Below are 18,039 nucleotides of genomic sequence, written 5' to 3'. Positions count from 1 at the left end.
TCTGGGATGTGCCTGATGTTGCTGGGTTCAGGGGATGTTGAGAGAGATGCCACACATGGTACTACACTGTGTGTGTGGGCTGCATGGCAAGGATGATAAATATATATGCTATTGTCCTGATTTCTGATTAAATATTTGTTGATTGAATACTACTTTTAATTGTAATATAAAAACATTCTACACCATGTGTTATGACAGTATTTGATATAAACCAAAATATATGTGTGCATACTTGTTAAATCCAATGCATCATCTGGTCATTTTGAAAGACATTCGCGTGAGAGTTTAAGAAAACGTCCAACAGGTGGTGTTATGCACTCAAATTGAAATGAAAGCGCTTTTATTATACTATTTGGAGAGAGCCCGACATCGGGTTAAGGCAATACTAGCTCAAGGCTAATTCACCGGGATTAGTTTCCTTTTACCGACTCTGGTTAAGACAATTCTAACTTTCATAAATAAAACATTATTTGTCTTAGAAGGTGGGGAGCTAATGTTTATTTCAACACCATTAAATCACCTGAAAACCTTACATGATCATTTTCATCAATAGTTTTACTGGATAGCAAAGTTACCACCTGTCCTAAAAAATGTTCCTCTATTCATCTGCCTAATTAATTGGATGATATATATGAGGGTATATTTGTGTGTTTTGAGACACAATTTCTTGCATTGAAAACAAAATGTTTTCTCTTTGGAAGCAAAAGCATATAAACTGAGAATAAATTAGTTGTTTGTTTTGCTTGTAGAACCAGAATTTTCAGTGAGTATTATTACCTAGAAAAGACGTCTATGGCCGACTTTTTGTAGACGTCTACGTTTAGATCACATTTCAACGTGATTTACTGAAAACAGTGGGAACAACGGAAAAACCTTCAGGGTTCACTGCCATGTGAAAAAAACATGATGGTAAGACAAAATGTAATTTAATGCTGGTTTCACATTCAATAACTACGCTTTAAAAAAATGGATGGAATGAAATACTTCCTTTAGCAGCCAAAGTCAGAATGTTATATGTTTATTGAGTTTAATACGCATATTCACATGAAAACATTAGTTATGACAACAAAATAAACAAACAAAAGGTTTTTGGATAAACACATATTCAACATTATATTCTGTCATAGGAATTGCATGTATTATACATTGTTCATTCTGTACACATGGCATCCATTGTAGTCTGTCCATCCCAGACTGGGATCCCTCCTCTGACGTTCTCCCTAAGGTTTCTTCCCTTTTTTCCCTCTTGGAAGGGTTTTCTAATTTTTTGGGGAGTTTTTCCTGTGCCGATGGTGGGTTTCGGGACAGAGGATGTCGTATGTGTACAGACTGTAAAGCCCTCTGAGGCGATTTTGGACTCTACAAAATTAAATTAAATGAATTAAATTGAATTGAAAATAATTTGAAAGAAAATATGGTTTGTAAAATACTTTAATGTAGCTCCACGGAATTCAGATGTTGTTGTTTTTTACAATTGCGTAATACAGAGGACAAATAAATGAGCTGTGAATATGTTTCATAAATATATATGTTAAAACAGGTTTATGTATTAAAAAAAATTCTAAGAATTAGCTGTTTCACATAAATGAGGCGTAGAAGAACTAAGAGTAACTGAAAGAGCAGAGAAAACACAGGCGAGACTGCACTGATTTCACCCGCTACATGAGGATAGAGAATCAGGATAATAAAGAACACTTATTTTAAAAACATAACGGCATTGTGCTCTACTAGAGGGTTTGACCCCCAGTGAAACGTTGGATCTGTACACACGTCTTTGACTCTTTGTCAGATAAATGTTGAATGTCACATAAACACATTATATTAGTATTCAGTTTCATCTTCCACCATTCAGCGCACATTACAGTAAATATCTTCTTATGAACATATATACAGACATGTAAATGCGTTGGTCAAGGTACATTGGCCAAAGAGCTTTCTGACAACGCACCCAGTTGGTTATAATTAAATATGAATAAATTAAATGTAAAGTGGGCCTTCAACATCGTCTGACAGGTTAGTTATTTAGTTGGAGGAACATACGAGGGGGGAGTTTCACGCGTGCCTTGCCAAACGTTTTTTAGAACAGGACCTGTAGTGCCGAGTGTCAGCCTGTAGGGGGCGCTGCGAGGTCCCCGTTGACTCGTGGCTGCTGTCATGACTGGTGGCGGGACGCTAGATGTTCATACTGCAGATCTAAATGCTCTAACTGGCAGGTCGGTCTTCTCACAGCTGGGTGATCCCGCTGACCTCCCGCCCCTTCTCGCTGCTGTGAACTTTGTCATCACACTCGAAGGCGCTGTTCTCCACAGCGTGAGCCTTCTTTGATTCGCCTTCGCCGGCTTCCAGGGATGCATCCTCAGTCTCTTCATCAGCTGGGTGACACAATCGTTTATATGCCTGATATGCTGTGAAAGAAAAAAATATAGGTTCAGAAATGGGATCAGTCACCTTGACTTTTACCTTTTAAAAGGATCCCTACGTGCTAATAATGAGTATAAGAAGCATGATTTTCCACTGTGAGCGCAGCAAAAATCCCCACAGGACTTTCACTAAGGAGGCCGTGGTTCTGGTGTGAAACCTAAAGTAAACTTAATCTACATAACGTCATTCCGCTTGTTGCATAAGAGAGTCTACTATGCAGCGTTGCTATGGTGACATTGCTATACGGCTAATATGTTAACCTGTTACTTTATTATTGGAAGGGAAACACATATTTTCCATAAACAAGTAGTTTTCTTTCCTAAACATCAGCTATTGTCTCACAACATCCGATGTGAAACGTATTTATGGTTCCGCGAAGCAGACTCATCACCCGGAAACATTTATTACCAAAATATGTCAAACATACAAGGAATTTGTCTTGGCGATTAGTGCGTGACAGTAGACAACAAGACAGCAGTGCACAAGTAATAAAATAAAGTAAAATGAAATGCTAATGCAATGGCTTAGTAGAATAAGGCTATGGGTTAGTATAAAACAAGGGAATAAAGTTAAAGTTAAAAATTTAAAATATTAAAACGGTTTAAAAAAAGAATATTAAGCATAAAGTGCACTAGCGAACAAGTAACAAGTGACGAGTGACGACAAAGTGGGAAATGACAGTTAGGGTGGCGTGTGCAGTGTGAGGGGGAGTGACCGGTGGAGTGTTACAGTCAGTCAGTGGGGGACCGGCTCTGTTGATGAGCCCGACGGGAAGAAACTGTAGTTATCATGACCCCTGGATCCTGTGGATCTAAACAACTAGTTCTAAATTAAGAAAAGTAGTTTCAATTTGTTATGCACTGAAGAAAATATACTTATTATTTTTAGATTGATCACTGTATCTCTTAAAATTTGACAGAATGGAGCAATGAGTTTCTGAAAAAAGGCGGTGAACAACAATCGTCGTGCCTTTCTGCCAGAAGCAACAGAAACAGAACGTCAGGATCTATTGCTTCTGCCATTCTAGATCGAAGATAAGATTAGAAGATAAGAATAGAAGTGGTTCAACCACGGACTGCATATAAAGAGCGGATGTGGTTGTAATGTAAAACTAGCATGTGGACTACACCGTTGCAGCCGTGCGTTTTTAGGCCATTGTCGTTTCTACAAGCAGCAGTGACGGCCCTCAGAGAGAACGCTGGTTCACGGCACGCTTTTCAAACTTGAGGTTGCCGAATGCCGTACAAGCTACTTATGTCTTAGTATAAGCCATTTAAACAACAAATGTTGAACTGTTAGCAGCCTTATTGCAGCGTGAGACAGCTTTAGCCTCACGGTCAGCTACATTCTCCTGGTGTTAAATGACGTCCAGTTTTAACAGAAAAGTGTCTCAATAATTTGGCATATAAATACCGTATCTGTTTCAGGCAACTGGACAAGTTTTTTTTTAGCGGAAGTGTTCTGGTTTCCATTTGTAGTTGTAGCAACATTAACCAATCACATTTGAGCAGGTTTTAGTTTAAATGAACGTTCTCCACCTGAAGTCCGAATACGTGGAACCTCAGGCTCATCTACCTAATAGCCGAGAATGTCTCAGCCAATTCACACTCACATCCGACTGAAAGGACGGCCACCACCAGCTGGAAGATGCTGTAGATGAGGGGGAACGAAAACATGACCTCCAACTCAGCAGGGCTGAAGGACAGCTGGACAATGGTGCTGCACAGCTGGGAGTTCTGGAAACCCGTCTCTAATGCGATGGTTCGACATCTGAACGAAGCAGGGACAATAATTCAGTTCATTCGTTTGTATGTTTGTTGATGCAGTAATGGTTGTGTCATTTAGAAAAACTGAATTATACTTAATTAAGCTATGCTATACACACACACACACACACATATATATATACTATGCTATCCCCCTACCTGTTCCAGGGTTGACCCGTGAAGCGGGCTAAGAGGAACCCCAGGCCAAAACCAATGAAGGGGTAGATAGTTCCAATAATCCATAGGGAGGGATCAATGTCCCAGGAGGACTGGTAGAGAATTCCTCCAACCACCGCTATGATGAGAATAAGACCAAAGCCGGCTATGGATCCCACCTGCACAGCAGAAACACAGACAGCCACGGGTTCTAATTGGAGCCAAGCCATGTATGTCTTTGTCACAACAATATCCCCATCAAAAAGAATATTAGTGTTCTATTCATATGTTGCACACTTAGGCTCCTACCTTGAGGATCTTTTTGGCCCAGCGGGGCCACCTGCGTTTAACATATATTCCCAGAGCTATCGGGACTAGAAGGGCCAGCAGAGTGATACCTGAGTGTACACAGAATTCACATCATCACATAAATATAGGGTTACAATAAACTTGTTCAGGCCTTTGGGTTGTTCAAAACTACAAAAACAGAAGTTATTTAAAATACACAATGTTAACAATTTCTTTATATATACTGCATACTTATTTATTTTGTATGTATGATGTCGGTTGTAATGAGTCGCATAGTTACCAATGCTGTCATATGGGATCTGGATGGTGCTGGTAGAAGTCCAGGTGGAGGTGTAAATGAGAAGGCATAGAGGCATCATCCCCAAGGCCAGGATGGAGGAACACGCAGTCATGCTGACACTGAGACAGAGAATAAAATTGTGTGCAGTTACAATTATACCTTGAGATACTGTAAGCAAAGTGAGAAAATGGGATTTTAATTAATTAAATTTTAGGAAAACTTTTGGAATATAAAGAACGCAACACTATTGCATGGCATCAGTCAATGAAAAAATTTGATCTCTGCCTTTTTTTGGTTATTTATTGGTTTTCTACTTCTTAACAGATACATACACATAACACACAGTGGGACAAAGGCCCCCCTACTGATTAGAAACATTGTTAAACTGCAACTACGTTGTACTGGAAACAGATCAAGAATCAATATTTTCTGGTTACTGTTAGCCCAATAACAATAAAAACATTTGGTGTGTCAGGGGGACAAATATTATATTATTATTATTATTATTGATTTATCCAAAAAACACAAGGTGAACTATCATTTTCCAATGAGCCTGGGACCTGCCATTCTGCCCAGCTAGTTTCTTACCTTAGGTCCATGTCTCCATCCAGCCAGTAGCAGATAATGTTGGAGCCCGAGCCTCCAGGACAGCAACCCATGATGATGATGACGACGGCCTGCACAGGCAGCACACCGAAGGCCAGTGACAAGGCGAAGGCTGTGAAAGGCATGATGCCGAACTGGCAAAGGAAGCCAATGACGATGCCCCAGGGTCGTCTGATGTGGCCCCACAGCTTTTCGGCATCCACAGTGCAGCCCATGGAGAACATGACCATGGCGAGCATTACGGTGAGCACTACGCTCAACGCCAAGCTCAGCATGTCGTTGAAGTTACTGGGAGGAACGAGGCAGTTTGTGCCCGAACACAACGTGGAAAGAGGGTCGCATCCAGTGGGAACTGCAGAAGGCGCCATGAATATGGACATTGTGGACGTTGTAATGGGAACAGAAGAGAAAAGAAAGTGGTTCCCGAAGGAAAAGAGAAGACCGAATGAGATCTGGTAATTCTTAGATCCCACGAGACAATCTTCAAGTTTCTCCTTCTCCGATATCCCAAAGGATGCTGGTGTGAGTGACAGGATTCGTGCAGCTCGCTGCTCTTTATGCCTGCCTTGCTTCAGCCAGATACAATGGGGAGGGAAAACCAGCTGAAAGGCAAAATAAAAAATTAACCAATCCTAATGTTTTTATGGGGTCGGTGTTCAAATGTGCACATATATAAAAAGAGAATCACTCTGAAATATAAAATGTCATTGCAGCTTGGTTACAACGTTTCCTGCCCTTTGGCCTCTTTAAACTTTATTGGGCTGCTTCGTTATGCAGCATCATCACACGCCAATGAAGGAGGGAAGATGCTTCCAGTCCTCACAGACACACCCTGCACATACCAGGTAGTATTTGCACAGTGCCAATAAAAGTAACCAGTCATGGCCTAACCCTTTATTTAATCACTTTGTTCAAGCAAGGAAGTTAAATATGGAACACAAAATAAATGATACAGTGCACTCGATACAATATTAGCTTCATCACTTTCCTGTCATTTGAAAACCTTTTCAACATGGTTCTAGAACAGTATTATTAAATATTAAATACATACACACCATGATTAAATATTGAAAACAATAAAAAAAAGTTACAAGAAGGAATAAATATATTTTATAGGCACTTTACGTCACCATGTTACAGATGACATGTGTGTGGACAACACATATCACATTAAAATGATCTACAGCTGACACTCATTCCTGTGGGAAGCACTTAAGTCGAGGAGCGCAACTACTCAAATTAGCTTGTAAGTTTGCTGCAGACAAATGTTCTCTATGTCTGATAGAAAATTGGGTGGTTCTTACCTTCCCAAAGTCCAACTGAGGAGTCTGTGTCTGCCTCATGTGGAAGGGGTAAAGGTTGTCCGTTAACAGGAAAGTTAAGTATAAACAGGTCACACGACCGACATAATGCGTCCGTTTTGCATTCCATCCATTCGGATTACCACCTACCCTGAGACCTTGGGGTGTGGCGGGGGGGGGCGGGGGGGGGTCAATCCCAGCTGGCATGGAGCGAGGGAACAGGGGACACCGTGGACTGGTTGGCCAGTCGATCACAGGTCTGAAGAGACAGACAACGCGTATCCTGCCTGTGGTCTGTGGCTGTGGGAGGAAGCCGGGGGACCCGGAGCGGACCCTCGCAGACACGGGGAGAACGTGCAAACTCCACACGTTTCAACACAGCACACTCAAAGGAATAATGGGATTTGCATATGCAAAGCAAGGCAATTTTAAATGCTTGACATGAAACCATCAAATACCTCCAAACATAAAGCAAGGATATTTAAAAACAGTTTAGAGCATTGATTGAAACATAAAATATAAAAAATGACACCGTTAAAAAACTATAATAACATTTTGCATTGTAGTTTAAAAGTACCAAAATTACAAAATGCAGAAACGGTCAATTAAAGGGAGCTGCAAACAGAAACGTCTTTAATCTGGATCTAAAGGCGCTGAGGGACTCAGCAGACCTTCAGCTTTCTGGGACTTTGGTCCAGATATGTGGAGGAGAAAAACTGAACACTGCTTCTCCATGTTCAGTTTGGACAGAAAGTAGACCAGTGAGTGAGATGCCCTCAGGGTTTGTGGGGGTCCATAAGATATCAGCTGATCAGAAATGTACTTTGGCCCTAAACCATTGAGTGCTTTATAAACCAAGAGCAGGATTTTAAAGTGAATCCTTTTTTGGACAGGAAGCCAGTGTGAAGACCTGAGAAGTGGAGTCCACTTCTCCACAGGATCCACGTTCCTGGTCCTGTTAGGGATTTAAGCAGAGGAGCACTCCTAGCAGTCGAAATGATTACATGTGTGATAATGACTAGTGATAGAATTGTAATTTGTGTGTTATTAAGATTTATTATATTAGTATGTTAGATTAATAACTGCAATATATTCAACACAATGTATGTAATTTCATTATTGCACACAAGACATCCAGCCACAATGTGAGTTAAAGCCGGGGGAAGGACGCTTAAACCTTCCTTGTTGGATTTCTCCCATATTTTCTCCCCAATGAAAAGGAGGTTGTTGTTTTTGTGGGGTGGTTTTTGCTCCTGTCGGGCCGTTTAAGAGCAGAGGATGTAGGAAAGCCCTGTTTTGATTTTTGGATACTAGGTGTTCAGAGAAGTAAAGTAATGATTGAGTCGTCTCCTGGTTCGTACAGGCCTTTTGGAGGAACATTTTATAGGCGAAGGCCTATAAAGGCCTGACACCGGCTCACTAACCAGTAGACCTGTTCACAATCCATCCATGGCTTCAACTTTAAAAGCTTTGTGTGAGGATCTCATTAGCAGTATAAAGGGGTTTGCGGGGCATGTCCTCTCTGGATGAGGAAAGACCAGTGAATACTTATGGGAGCGCTTCTGAGGGAGTCTTATCGTGTCTTTATCTTTATATGTATCGTCCCATTAGCTTTTATCTTTCCCCCCCTCAATCGGACTTGTCCTGCAGTCAAGACGCAGTAAATGTTAAGTATCTTTCTGCTCTTGGAGTTTTTGTCACGTCAAGGCCATCACCTTAGGTGATCTGATTACAGATAACCATCTAATCTGATCCCGGCTGCGTCAAGTACCCGCTCTGCACTAAAACAAGGAAGGCAGGGAACCTTTGTGAAATGGTCCCACTGACTCACGACAGTGAGATTTCCAGTATGTGACCTTGGCCTCGACCATCTTCTATAAAAGGTTTATGACTTCATCTGCTGATTTGTTATGTAGTCGTCCACTTGCATTGTTCTTTGCAGACTACGTGTCCCATCATTCTTATACATGTTGTATAAGCACGCTGCACAAAACCCAAACAACTTTAGCAACTCTGCCCAGCAGGGTTCTGGAAAAGTGTCTCTATTTGAGTTTATAATATTTTCAACGTTTATTTTAAAAATCTGGTTCCAAGCAAAGATTTCACAATGGTTGTATTGTTGGTAAGTGTGCAGGTGGTAATATTAGTAGTAATAACGTTTCTTCCGGTGGAACGTAGAGGGTCGAATCCAGAGGGTCTCTGTAAGTAGTAGTAACAGTAGTAGTACTAGTTTTAATAGTAAGAGCACTGGTATTGTCGGTTATGGTGGACGTATTAGAAGCATCGGAGGAGGATGAAAGGAATAGGCATTTAGGTCTCAGACTTGAGGGACTGTATGTCCATGAGTGTTGTAATGAGGGAGAGAGATAGAAATATAGAAGAGTTATACAAAATCCTTCATGGTGTCTTTTTTTGTCAATGGAAACCGATTTTATTCAACAATTTTACTGTCCATCAAAAAACAAAACTAGTTCATGCAAAGAAAAGAAACCAGGTCCTGAGTTGAGACGCAGAGCCTCCCACCGGCTGTCCTCACAGTAAAGAGTCTTAAGACCTTGTTCCAATACAAAAAACACACTTTATTCATACAACAGAGCAAAAATAACATTAAATACACAGTACTAAAACAACGAGTACATTAAATAAACAAAGTGTGTTCTTTTTTCTGAATATGATGAAGAACGCAAAGGCAGTGGAGCTGGAGGACTATTTCTCCAACATGGAGAAGTTCATTCGTGGGCCGTGGAAGTTCATCCAGCCACAACTCACAGGACGGTTTACATTGCAGGAAGCGGACAAGAAAACCATCTATGCCAACTGTGTGAAGGAGGCAAATATAGCTGGGCTGTGCTGTCCAACTGGGACAAAGCGGAACTGGCCCACAGTGCAGGATTTTATATGTGCCTGCCCTAAAGACCTGGAGTATGGAGGATTTTACATGGTGCTGTGGCCTCCAATGCTGTTATCTTTGTTCTTAACCCCTCGTTCTTAGCCAGTGTCCTTTTTGTCAGCCTGGTTACTGCGGTCAAGGTCTAACAGCTCTATTTTGCAGCACGTGTGTGTATGAGGCGTTAGGGTAGCAGCGTGCAAGATCTGACTTCAAAATAAGAGCAGTTCCGATGAACGTGATAGAACATGTCACATTCATTCCATGAGTCTGTAAATCATAGATAGACAGATGTGCAGGAAATGAGTGTGTGGGGGGGGGGGGGGAGCAAAAGAAGAAGAAAGGAGAGAAACGGAACAAAGGAGGAGGAAGTAGTAGGTATCAGGGGAAGGGAAGGCTCCTGGTCTGAGGGGGAGTGTGGCTGCTGGTGCTCTGCCTGAAGGGGACGAGATGCAGAACGACAAGGACTCTCGACGGAGAAGTCAACGACCTGGACGGTTATGGAAAATCTGTGAAAGTTGATGACTATTTTCAGTGCATAAATGTATTAAACGTGTGTTGACGTTACAGAAACTGGTTGGAAAGGATTCAGTCAATTGAGAGAAACGTGACGCGTCTCAGGACGTTGAGGAAAAGTGATCAAGGAAAAGGCCCCAAAAGGCTTAGAATGAATAAGCGAGTCTGTGATGGACGTGTCACACTGTGTCGAACTATCTGTTACTGTCGATGTCTAGGCAACCACCCCTTGTTTTTTCCCTTACACACGCTGAGGGTAGGTTCTTTAAACATTAATGGTGGGAGGGACTTGACAAAAGGGAGCAGTTACTGCTGACATAATCAAACCAGCGTTTAACATCGTTTTGCAGGAAACACACAGCGACCCGCAGAATGAGGCCGATCGGGGGTTGTGGTGGAAGATGTTCACCTGGGCTGGATGTGAACATCTTCTCCTCCACAGAGGCGTAGACATGGATGGCTTTAGTCATCAGAGCGTCAATAGACCACATTTGATCCAAGCATGAAGAAAGTGAATTAATGAAATGGTTCCTGTGTCAGTCACTCCTCAGCGAACTTCAAAAGGGTCATTGAAGATTTAGGGATGAGATCAGGGATCTGCACCAGCAGGGAGAACCACTGGGGTCCTAGGAGAACGAGACAAAGGCGCTTTGGTCGGGTTGAGGTCCATCCGTGTTATGGACATGGATGCTGTTACATCCCACTTCTTTAATCTGGAGAGTTGCGTTTCTCCGACCAAACAAATGGTGCGTCTCCACCTCCACGCTGTCAGGATGACAACTGGCACGGGCGAAATGAGGCAGCATGCCGTCGGCTTCTACAGCGCCCTCTTCAGGAAGGAGGCGAGCACTGCCTCCCTCAGCTGGCCCGGACGCCGCCGTCCTGGACGCCAGCATCTCCCTGGCGGGGCTGACTGCTGCTGGGGGGCAGGTGGCTGCTTCTATGCTCCTGCCTACTTAATGAAACATTTGTGGAGATGAGTGGGAGGCAAACTGAAGGGGAGGGTTAGGGGGCTGCAGGTGAAACAGTTGCATTGTGGGTCCGGCGGTTCTCTGCTCAGCTGTGAGCGGTGTCCGTTAGTCTGATGCTCCCTGTGACGTGAGCGATGAAGCATCTCAGGAGGTAGATCCCCTCGAAATGGAGGGAGCTGTTAAACAAGAAGCACATTTTACATGGAATTACTGTTAACACGCACGCACTTTGTAATTTCCTTTTTCTTAAATGTTGTGAATAAAAGGTTTTATAACTGCAGCTAATACTCTTTGTAGAGATGAATATCATTATGGTTGAAAACAGTATATACATACAAGTGTTTGCTGTTGTGGTTTTTATTGACTTGTGTTAATTGATTTCCTCTCCCTTAATATTGCAATATTACTTTTAGCTGAAAGTACATGGCTTAATTGAATTAATTTTCATTTTAAATGACCGGGAAATGTTCTTCACTCAGCCTGAAATATATCGTGCTCCGGAGGTGAAGCATGTCGTTCTAAATTAAATAAGAAGATTACCTTCTTTTCTCTGTATTTTATCATTTTTTTAAGCAGGTTTTAAAGCTTTTACTGTCAAGCGCAGCAGGTTGCTAGGCAACAGGAGCAGGTAAAGCTGATGACACAGAAGGAAGTCCGCCCCGAAGGCCAGAGGTGACATTTCTGAGACCACTCGGTTCAGCCACAAAGGCTCCAGGAGGCTACAAGGATGCAGCCCAGTGAAATGAGACACAATAAAATAAGGCTGCACAACAAAGAAGCATCTCAGATGCCTTCGTGTGTTGTGAGTCATGCAGACGACATAAACCACCAGGTTCAAAGTGTTACCTTATGAAGAAGGTCGCAGTAGAAATGTGTACGCGGGAGGCAGGAGGGGGTTGGGCCTGAACAGGAGACTCACCTGACCAGCAGTGGCTGGGGGAAGCAACTTGTGGTCCGTGTTTTCACCACTTCCTGGAGATCCAATAGGTTTGTCAGCAGTGTTCCGTACCCACATTTGTCGATCTTGGTGACGACCAGCTGCACAACAAAGTGTTTGTCACATTACAATATGGGAAGTAAAAGCATGGAGATACGAGACGCAGCATTGTGATTCTCATAGTCTTTGAATTTAGGAATCAACTGATCCACCGCTAAGAGTCTCTCCATTTCCATTCCCACAGGCTTCCGTGTTACAGCTCTGAGCTTTTATTGGAATATGATGAATGCATGAACCGCCGGAAAGCTGACTGAGCTACATCTTATCCTTCATCATCACAACATAATGGCAGCATAAAAAAAAACATTCATCTAGAGCAGGCGTGAACCAGCGTGTGTGCAGTATGTGTGTTGCAGTCCGTCTGTCCGCGGTCAATCAAGCAAACTGATGGTCCTTCGCTCTTATATTTCAACTGCGCTGATTGACATATTTATAAAAACATTTTATTGACTCCTCTCAGGCAGCCGCTGGGAGTCGACACCAATCAACAGCTCCAGTGAGGGGGGGGGGGGGGAGTTGTTCCTTTCTGATTCGTTTCCTTCATCTAAACTGATGCTGAGACAGTAAAAGTACTGAGTACAGTTGAACCATCGAACACACCCAAGACCCAAGAAGCTCGTGTGTCTTGCTTCCAAAGGGAGAGGAGAGCCTGTGCGAGTGCACTACTTTCCTTAGGAAAGGGCAAAAGTAGATTACCGGTTTAATAAATGTACGTTAACACTTCAGTTTGGAAATCGAGCGTTTAAGGTTTTTCTTGGCGTTTCCTTTGCCTTTGAGCAGTGAGACTTCATCTCTGTAAAAAAGTGCCGCTGTCAAAGCCTCACTAACGGTCCAAGTGTTTAATCACCGGCGCATGAATAATTGACTGCAGAGCGCTTAATTATAACGCCTCCGCGTTGGCATTTCACAGGGAACAGCAGTTTTTAAATAGCTGAGTGAGAGCGTTCAGCATTAATTCACTGTGGACTTAATGATGAAGATTTGTAAGAATGAGTCAAATGTGAAGAGGAGGGGGGGGGGGCTGGTTAGCGGTGGAGCTCACCGACTCCACTAGATAGTGGAGATCATTTCCATTAACAGGCAAGCTGCTGTTGCTGATTTAAAAAGGTCCAATATGTACCATCTGCTCTTAATTTAGTGTTGATATATTATACCAGAGGTCCCCAACCACAGGTTTGACTTTTCACTGGGTCATTAAGGGTCCCAACCCCCCCGTTGGACCACTTACTATTTCGTCCGTGAGGCAAAACCCCTCTCAACAGAGTCCCGCCAAGCCAAAGACGAGGTTTAACTAACCTAATTAGATGTCGGTACCATGGTGACTGGCTCCGCCCCTTGACTGAGCGGGCGAGCAGAAACAGCCTCGCAAGCAAGAATTTTGGCGAGTGAGCGAATCTCTGGCGCACGAGGGACTTTTGCTTGCGGGACGGACTGGTGAATGTTTGATGTGCACATGGAGCCGGTCTGCGCTGTTGGATTTTGACAATGACTCCATGTCTTCATGCAAAGCTGTGGCTTCTTTCTCTGTTTCAGAAACTGAATTTGAAAAAATAGGCCGATGCATTAAGTAAAGACTATATGATAGTTAGTTAAAAGTGTGGGTGGACTTCAACGTTTCTGACTTTACTTCTAGAGCAAGGATTCCCAAAGTGTGACGCGTGCACCCCTGGGGGCGCGCCAGCGCCCTCTAGGGGCTACATTCTGTACAGCAGACTAACAAACGCGTGAGAAAACTGTTCTGTCATTGATCCAATTTGAATGCAGCTATAGATAGAAATCTTGTTTGGTTGTGTGGGGCACTGGGGGTGTAGGGGGGGGGTGAATAATGTACCGTTAATGAGATGACACATTGGATGTTTGTTTTCTCCACAGCGCTCACACTTATGTTCCGACCTTGGTTGCGGTTTGTGGGGTCAGAAAGGGTATCGGTCACTTTTCAGGCTACCAGCAGGAACTGAGTGTCCTACTCACAGAGCTGCTGACCTCCATAATTGACGCCCAGACAGTCGAAATAGTTGCAGTTTGCATTTGTTTTTGTCGATGAAGCAAATGACTGAGCGCTGTGTTATTTGAGCATATGAGACGGGGACGAATTGAGCTGCGTGATTCTAGAATCCTAATTATAATCAACAATCTCTATAGCAGTTTTCTTTCGCTGTACTCATCTAATCAGCTTTGGAGCAAAGAGTTCTACAATTTTTCCGATAGGACCCGTCACAGTGTTTCTTAAGAGAACAAGGTGTGTCCTACCACGTAGGGACGTCTGATCTCCTCACACATCTCCAGGGCGATCATGTCGGCTTTCTGAAAACCAACGCTGCCGTCCACCAACAGGAACGTCCTGACCAGACTGACAGACGACACATTGGCAAAAGGTTACATGGAGCATCCAGCAGGTTAGCGGGTGGGACTGGGGGGGGTCACACCGCACCACCCGGTGGACCAGGGTGGGAGACATTACTTAGTCAAACGCATACGTCTCAGTGTTTGACCACCACAGTAGAGACTTCATTGTGAACACAGGACGTCCATCTCACGTGGATTCATCTTGCCAGCGGCTTTGTCTCGGAGCCGAAAGGACCCGTGTTCATTTTAAAATCAGCCGACGGGTGTGAAAAGGGTTCGACTTTACACCGCTGTGGAATTACAGGAAGCGGTCTCTAATTCTACAAGTGGTGATTCTCTCTCTCTCTGAAACACAAGAGCAGATGATGATGTCATATTCGACTATCATCATTAGCTCGACAAACTGCAGAAATACTGCGTACACGAGAAAAAGATCACAACAGAATATTTTCCTTTCGTGGGCCAGTGGAGTTCAGTTCTTTGCTTTTACAGATTTCTAAATTATCTTCCTTTTCTTTATCAAGAGATCAATATAAAATGTTTTATTTCAACCAAACAATGTGAATCTACAGTAAATAAAGAGTCAATTATGACTATTACTAAAGTGCACCTGGACAATCATTTGTGTCTCTGTTTTCTTTAAGTCATATAAATCCCCCCACAGGGATGAGTCTCAGTTGGGGGGGGGTCATGTTTTCAGGACTCTGCAGACACCATCACCTGTTTGAGGGGCCCTTCGCTGGCCTCAGGAGGTTCACTGAAGTAAATGTCTTACTTCTTCCTGGTGAGGAGATACGGCTCCACCATGTCAACAAAGTCTTTGGGTGCTCTGTGTCCGTAGCCGGGCATGTCAACGATGGTGAACGCTTTGCCCACTCTGAAGAAGTTCATCTTCTTTGTGTGACCCTAAGGACCAAGGGACAAAGACGATGAGGTCTTTCTACACGTGGAACGCTTAACACTCCATAAAGCGCCAACTGACGTCTACGTGTGAGCTCACCAGGACACACTGCGTGTGAAGGCTACGACTACTCACTGGCGTTTTGGAGACTCGGACTTCTATCTGTGGCGTCAGGGAGAACAGACCTTTGATGAGGGACGACTTGCCCACGTTGCTCCTGCCGATGAAACACACCTAAGAACACACACACACACACACACACACACACACACACGTTGCGTAATACTGCGGTACAGATCCGACCTCTTCATGAAAAGCTAAATCGCTCTGTTACAGTTTGTGCTTGACTTTTTCACTTCCAAAGTTCCTCCAGTTTTTCCTCATTGACGTCACTTTATCCAGCACGCCGGCTCCGACTGCTGCTGCAGCTCCACAGACCCACCGAGCCCCCCGGGACATCCATCTCTCCCACGCGCCACAGATGGATGGAGGCCTGTGCTGCCAGCAAGCCCCAAATTCATCATCCTGTGACAGAGTGGCGACTCACTCGGCATGCCAAAGGAGCCGCGCTGTCCCGTCAACACCATGTTCCACTCCGAGCCCTCCGGCGCTCACCTCCGTCCATAAGGTTATAAATCTGCTCATCTATTATCGGGTGTCAACCCCTGCTTGATTATGTATGAGGCTGCAGGAGGGTAAGGAGACATTAGGCAACATTCTTCACAGGCTGAGTGCCCCCGTGATGGTCGAGGAAGGGCAACGTGAGGTGGTGTGGTGAGGTGGGGTAAAGCTTTGTAATAAGGATGATTCATAGGTGATCTACACGCTAAGCGGTCATGTAAAAGCATTCGAAATGTTCTGAATAACTAAATGTAGCACCTCAAAGGATGGAGACTTTGGCGCCTTAACCACATGAGGTTAGTAAAGAATAAAGAATAATAAGAAGTTGAGCTCAGGGCGGAACAGAGAGAACAAGAGGTCACAAGAAAAATGACCTAAATTCATAAGCTTTACAGAGATGATTGATTCCAACTCTTTTGTAAATGCATTGACAGAAAACGTTGCCATGTGAATATGAGGATGTGTGAGACCTGAGGAACATCCCTGCTTGTGTTCAGCACAAAAAACCCGTCGACAAGACGCATCTGTATGACCACGTCTGCCCCCGTGGGATGACACGTGACCCTTACGTGTACCTTACACCAACGTCTTCTGTAACTAGCAAACTGTTAACGATGTACCTGCACCGAAAAAAACCCGTCTGGCATTAAAGCGTTTTATCCGGCGGGCCCTGTGGTTCTTTGCTGGGGCCTCCACCGTCTCTACAGCACATGTCTACCGAGTTCAGCCGTGGTCGGGACACGTTGGGAGCACAGTTGTTAACAGCGTGACAGAGGACACTCGCTAACCTCAGGCGGTTTCAGCGCAGGGACGTGGTCCATCCTTTCCGCAGAGATGTAGTAATCAATCTTATGGGATGGAGACGAGATGAAGAGCTTCTCTGCTTCAACCATGTCCTCCAAACTGGGATGAAAGAGCTGGAACTGAGTCCTGTCCACTGACCTGAAAACAAAGGACTCACTTCACGCTCTGAAAGAGTACCTGGACAAAGACATGCTGCCTCTGGAATCTACACACTCCTTTCAGATGAAAGCAAAGACACTACCTGTCCAGGTAAGCCTCCAGAGCACTGAAGGGGTAGAGTAAGCTTTGGGCTTTCTTTGGGGGCAGAACGGTTGCTTTCTGAAGCGAGGCCAGTTTGTGGACACTGTGCCAGGAGACAGGACAAACCTGTGTCCCAGGCTGAAGCCAAAGGGACAGCCGGAGACCAAACATCTTCCTCTGCAGGTCTCAGACCAGCCTGCAGCGGAGAGAAGGATCCGGTGATTACGTGCAGCCTTGTCAAACATTCTACTGTAAACTAGCGTTGGTGTGGATCCGGCGTGACGTCACTTTCGCCCCACATATTACTGCCGACTACACGAGGTTATTACACATATGTAACCTTAGTTAACAGGAAACGAGAGACATGTTAGTCCGGAAGGATTGTAAAATATGTTGTAGAAAGACATTTATAAAAAGTAGCGTTAACCTTCTCGGTGTGACTTTAGCTGTGCACCTGAGGAAGAATAGTTTGGCTAGCAAACTACCTAAACATTAGCATTGAGCTACAAACATTAGCATTAAGCTACGTAACATTTCAAGATGCGGGTTCATTTCACTACTTACCGAACATCCAATATTTCCATTGCTATAAAATGAAGGAATGAACTCTGGTGAAAACTGTCACCAACATAACTGTCCTGTTACAAGTTCTTCCACTGTCCTCCATGTCACGTGCACCGCTCAAATAAGTCCGACTGAAACAGTTCTCATTCAAGGTTCCGCTGCCTTTGTTGTTATTTTAACAAACCATTCGGAACCTTATAATAATAAACTAATCGAAATAAAATAAATAAATTTGTTTGTACATATTTCTTAATACTAAATATCAGCAATAGTAGCAGTAGTAATATAATAACTAATCTTAATGTGTGTGTTTTAGTAAAGCATAGGCTGAAAAGAGATTAATTCTAAATCTT

General features: G+C 43.7%; 2 protein-coding genes across 2 annotated transcripts; both read right to left on the bottom strand.

Annotated features, from left to right (window-relative positions):
• Nucleotides 1-1,413: 1,413 nt before the first annotated feature.
• slc10a2 (solute carrier family 10 member 2) lies at nucleotides 1,414-6,981 on the bottom strand. The gene is made up of 7 exons (XM_040201814.2): nucleotides 6,843-6,981; nucleotides 5,521-6,140; nucleotides 4,933-5,051; nucleotides 4,653-4,741; nucleotides 4,347-4,522; nucleotides 4,034-4,191; nucleotides 1,414-2,405 (listed from the first exon to the last, which is right to left on the bottom strand). The coding sequence occupies exons 1-7, from the start codon at nucleotides 6,879-6,881 to the stop codon at nucleotides 2,224-2,226; spliced, it is 1,383 nt and encodes a 460-aa protein (XP_040057748.2). The 5' UTR covers nucleotides 6,882-6,981; the 3' UTR covers nucleotides 1,414-2,223.
• Nucleotides 6,982-9,246: 2,265 nt separating this feature from the next.
• On the bottom strand, nucleotides 9,247-17,825 carry gtpbp8 (GTP binding protein 8). Its single transcript, XM_040201813.2, has 8 exons — nucleotides 17,687-17,825; nucleotides 17,124-17,318; nucleotides 16,867-17,020; nucleotides 15,593-15,691; nucleotides 15,332-15,462; nucleotides 14,461-14,560; nucleotides 12,133-12,251; nucleotides 9,247-11,389 (listed from the first exon to the last, which is right to left on the bottom strand). Exons 2-8 carry the CDS (start codon nucleotides 17,291-17,293, stop codon nucleotides 11,299-11,301), a joined length of 864 nt encoding a protein of 287 aa, XP_040057747.2. The 5' UTR covers nucleotides 17,294-17,318; nucleotides 17,687-17,825; the 3' UTR covers nucleotides 9,247-11,298.
• Nucleotides 17,826-18,039: the final 214 nt, after the last annotated feature.

The sequence above is a fragment of the Gasterosteus aculeatus genome, chromosome 16 (genome assembly GCF_964276395.1).
Source record: "Gasterosteus aculeatus chromosome 16, fGasAcu3.hap1.1, whole genome shotgun sequence".
Classification (NCBI taxonomy): domain Eukaryota; kingdom Metazoa; phylum Chordata; class Actinopteri; order Perciformes; family Gasterosteidae; genus Gasterosteus; species Gasterosteus aculeatus.
This window is presented reverse-complemented; position numbering and strand designations above follow the sequence as displayed.

Coding starts and splice junctions, on each gene's coding strand:
- slc10a2 (XM_040201814.2), bottom strand. CDS start 6,881: ATGAGGCAGACACAGACTCCTCAGTTGGACTTTGGGAAG. Junction 5,052..5,520: donor GATGGAGACATGGACCTAAG/GTAAGAAACTAG, acceptor TCTCTGTCTCAG/TGTCAGCATGACTGCGTGTT. Junction 4,192..4,346: donor ACGGGTCAACCCTGGAACAG/GTAGGGGGATAG, acceptor TGCTTCGTTCAG/ATGTCGAACCATCGCATTAG.
- gtpbp8 (XM_040201813.2), bottom strand. CDS start 17,293: ATGTTTGGTCTCCGGCTGTCCCTTTGGCTTCAGCCTGGGACACAGGTT. Junction 15,692..16,866: donor CTGCGCTGAAACCGCCTGAG/GTTAGCGAGTGT, acceptor GTGTGTTCTTAG/GTGTGTTTCATCGGCAGGAG. Junction 15,463..15,592: donor TCCGAGTCTCCAAAACGCCA/GTGAGTAGTCGT, acceptor CTTGGTCCTTAG/GGTCACACAAAGAAGATGAA.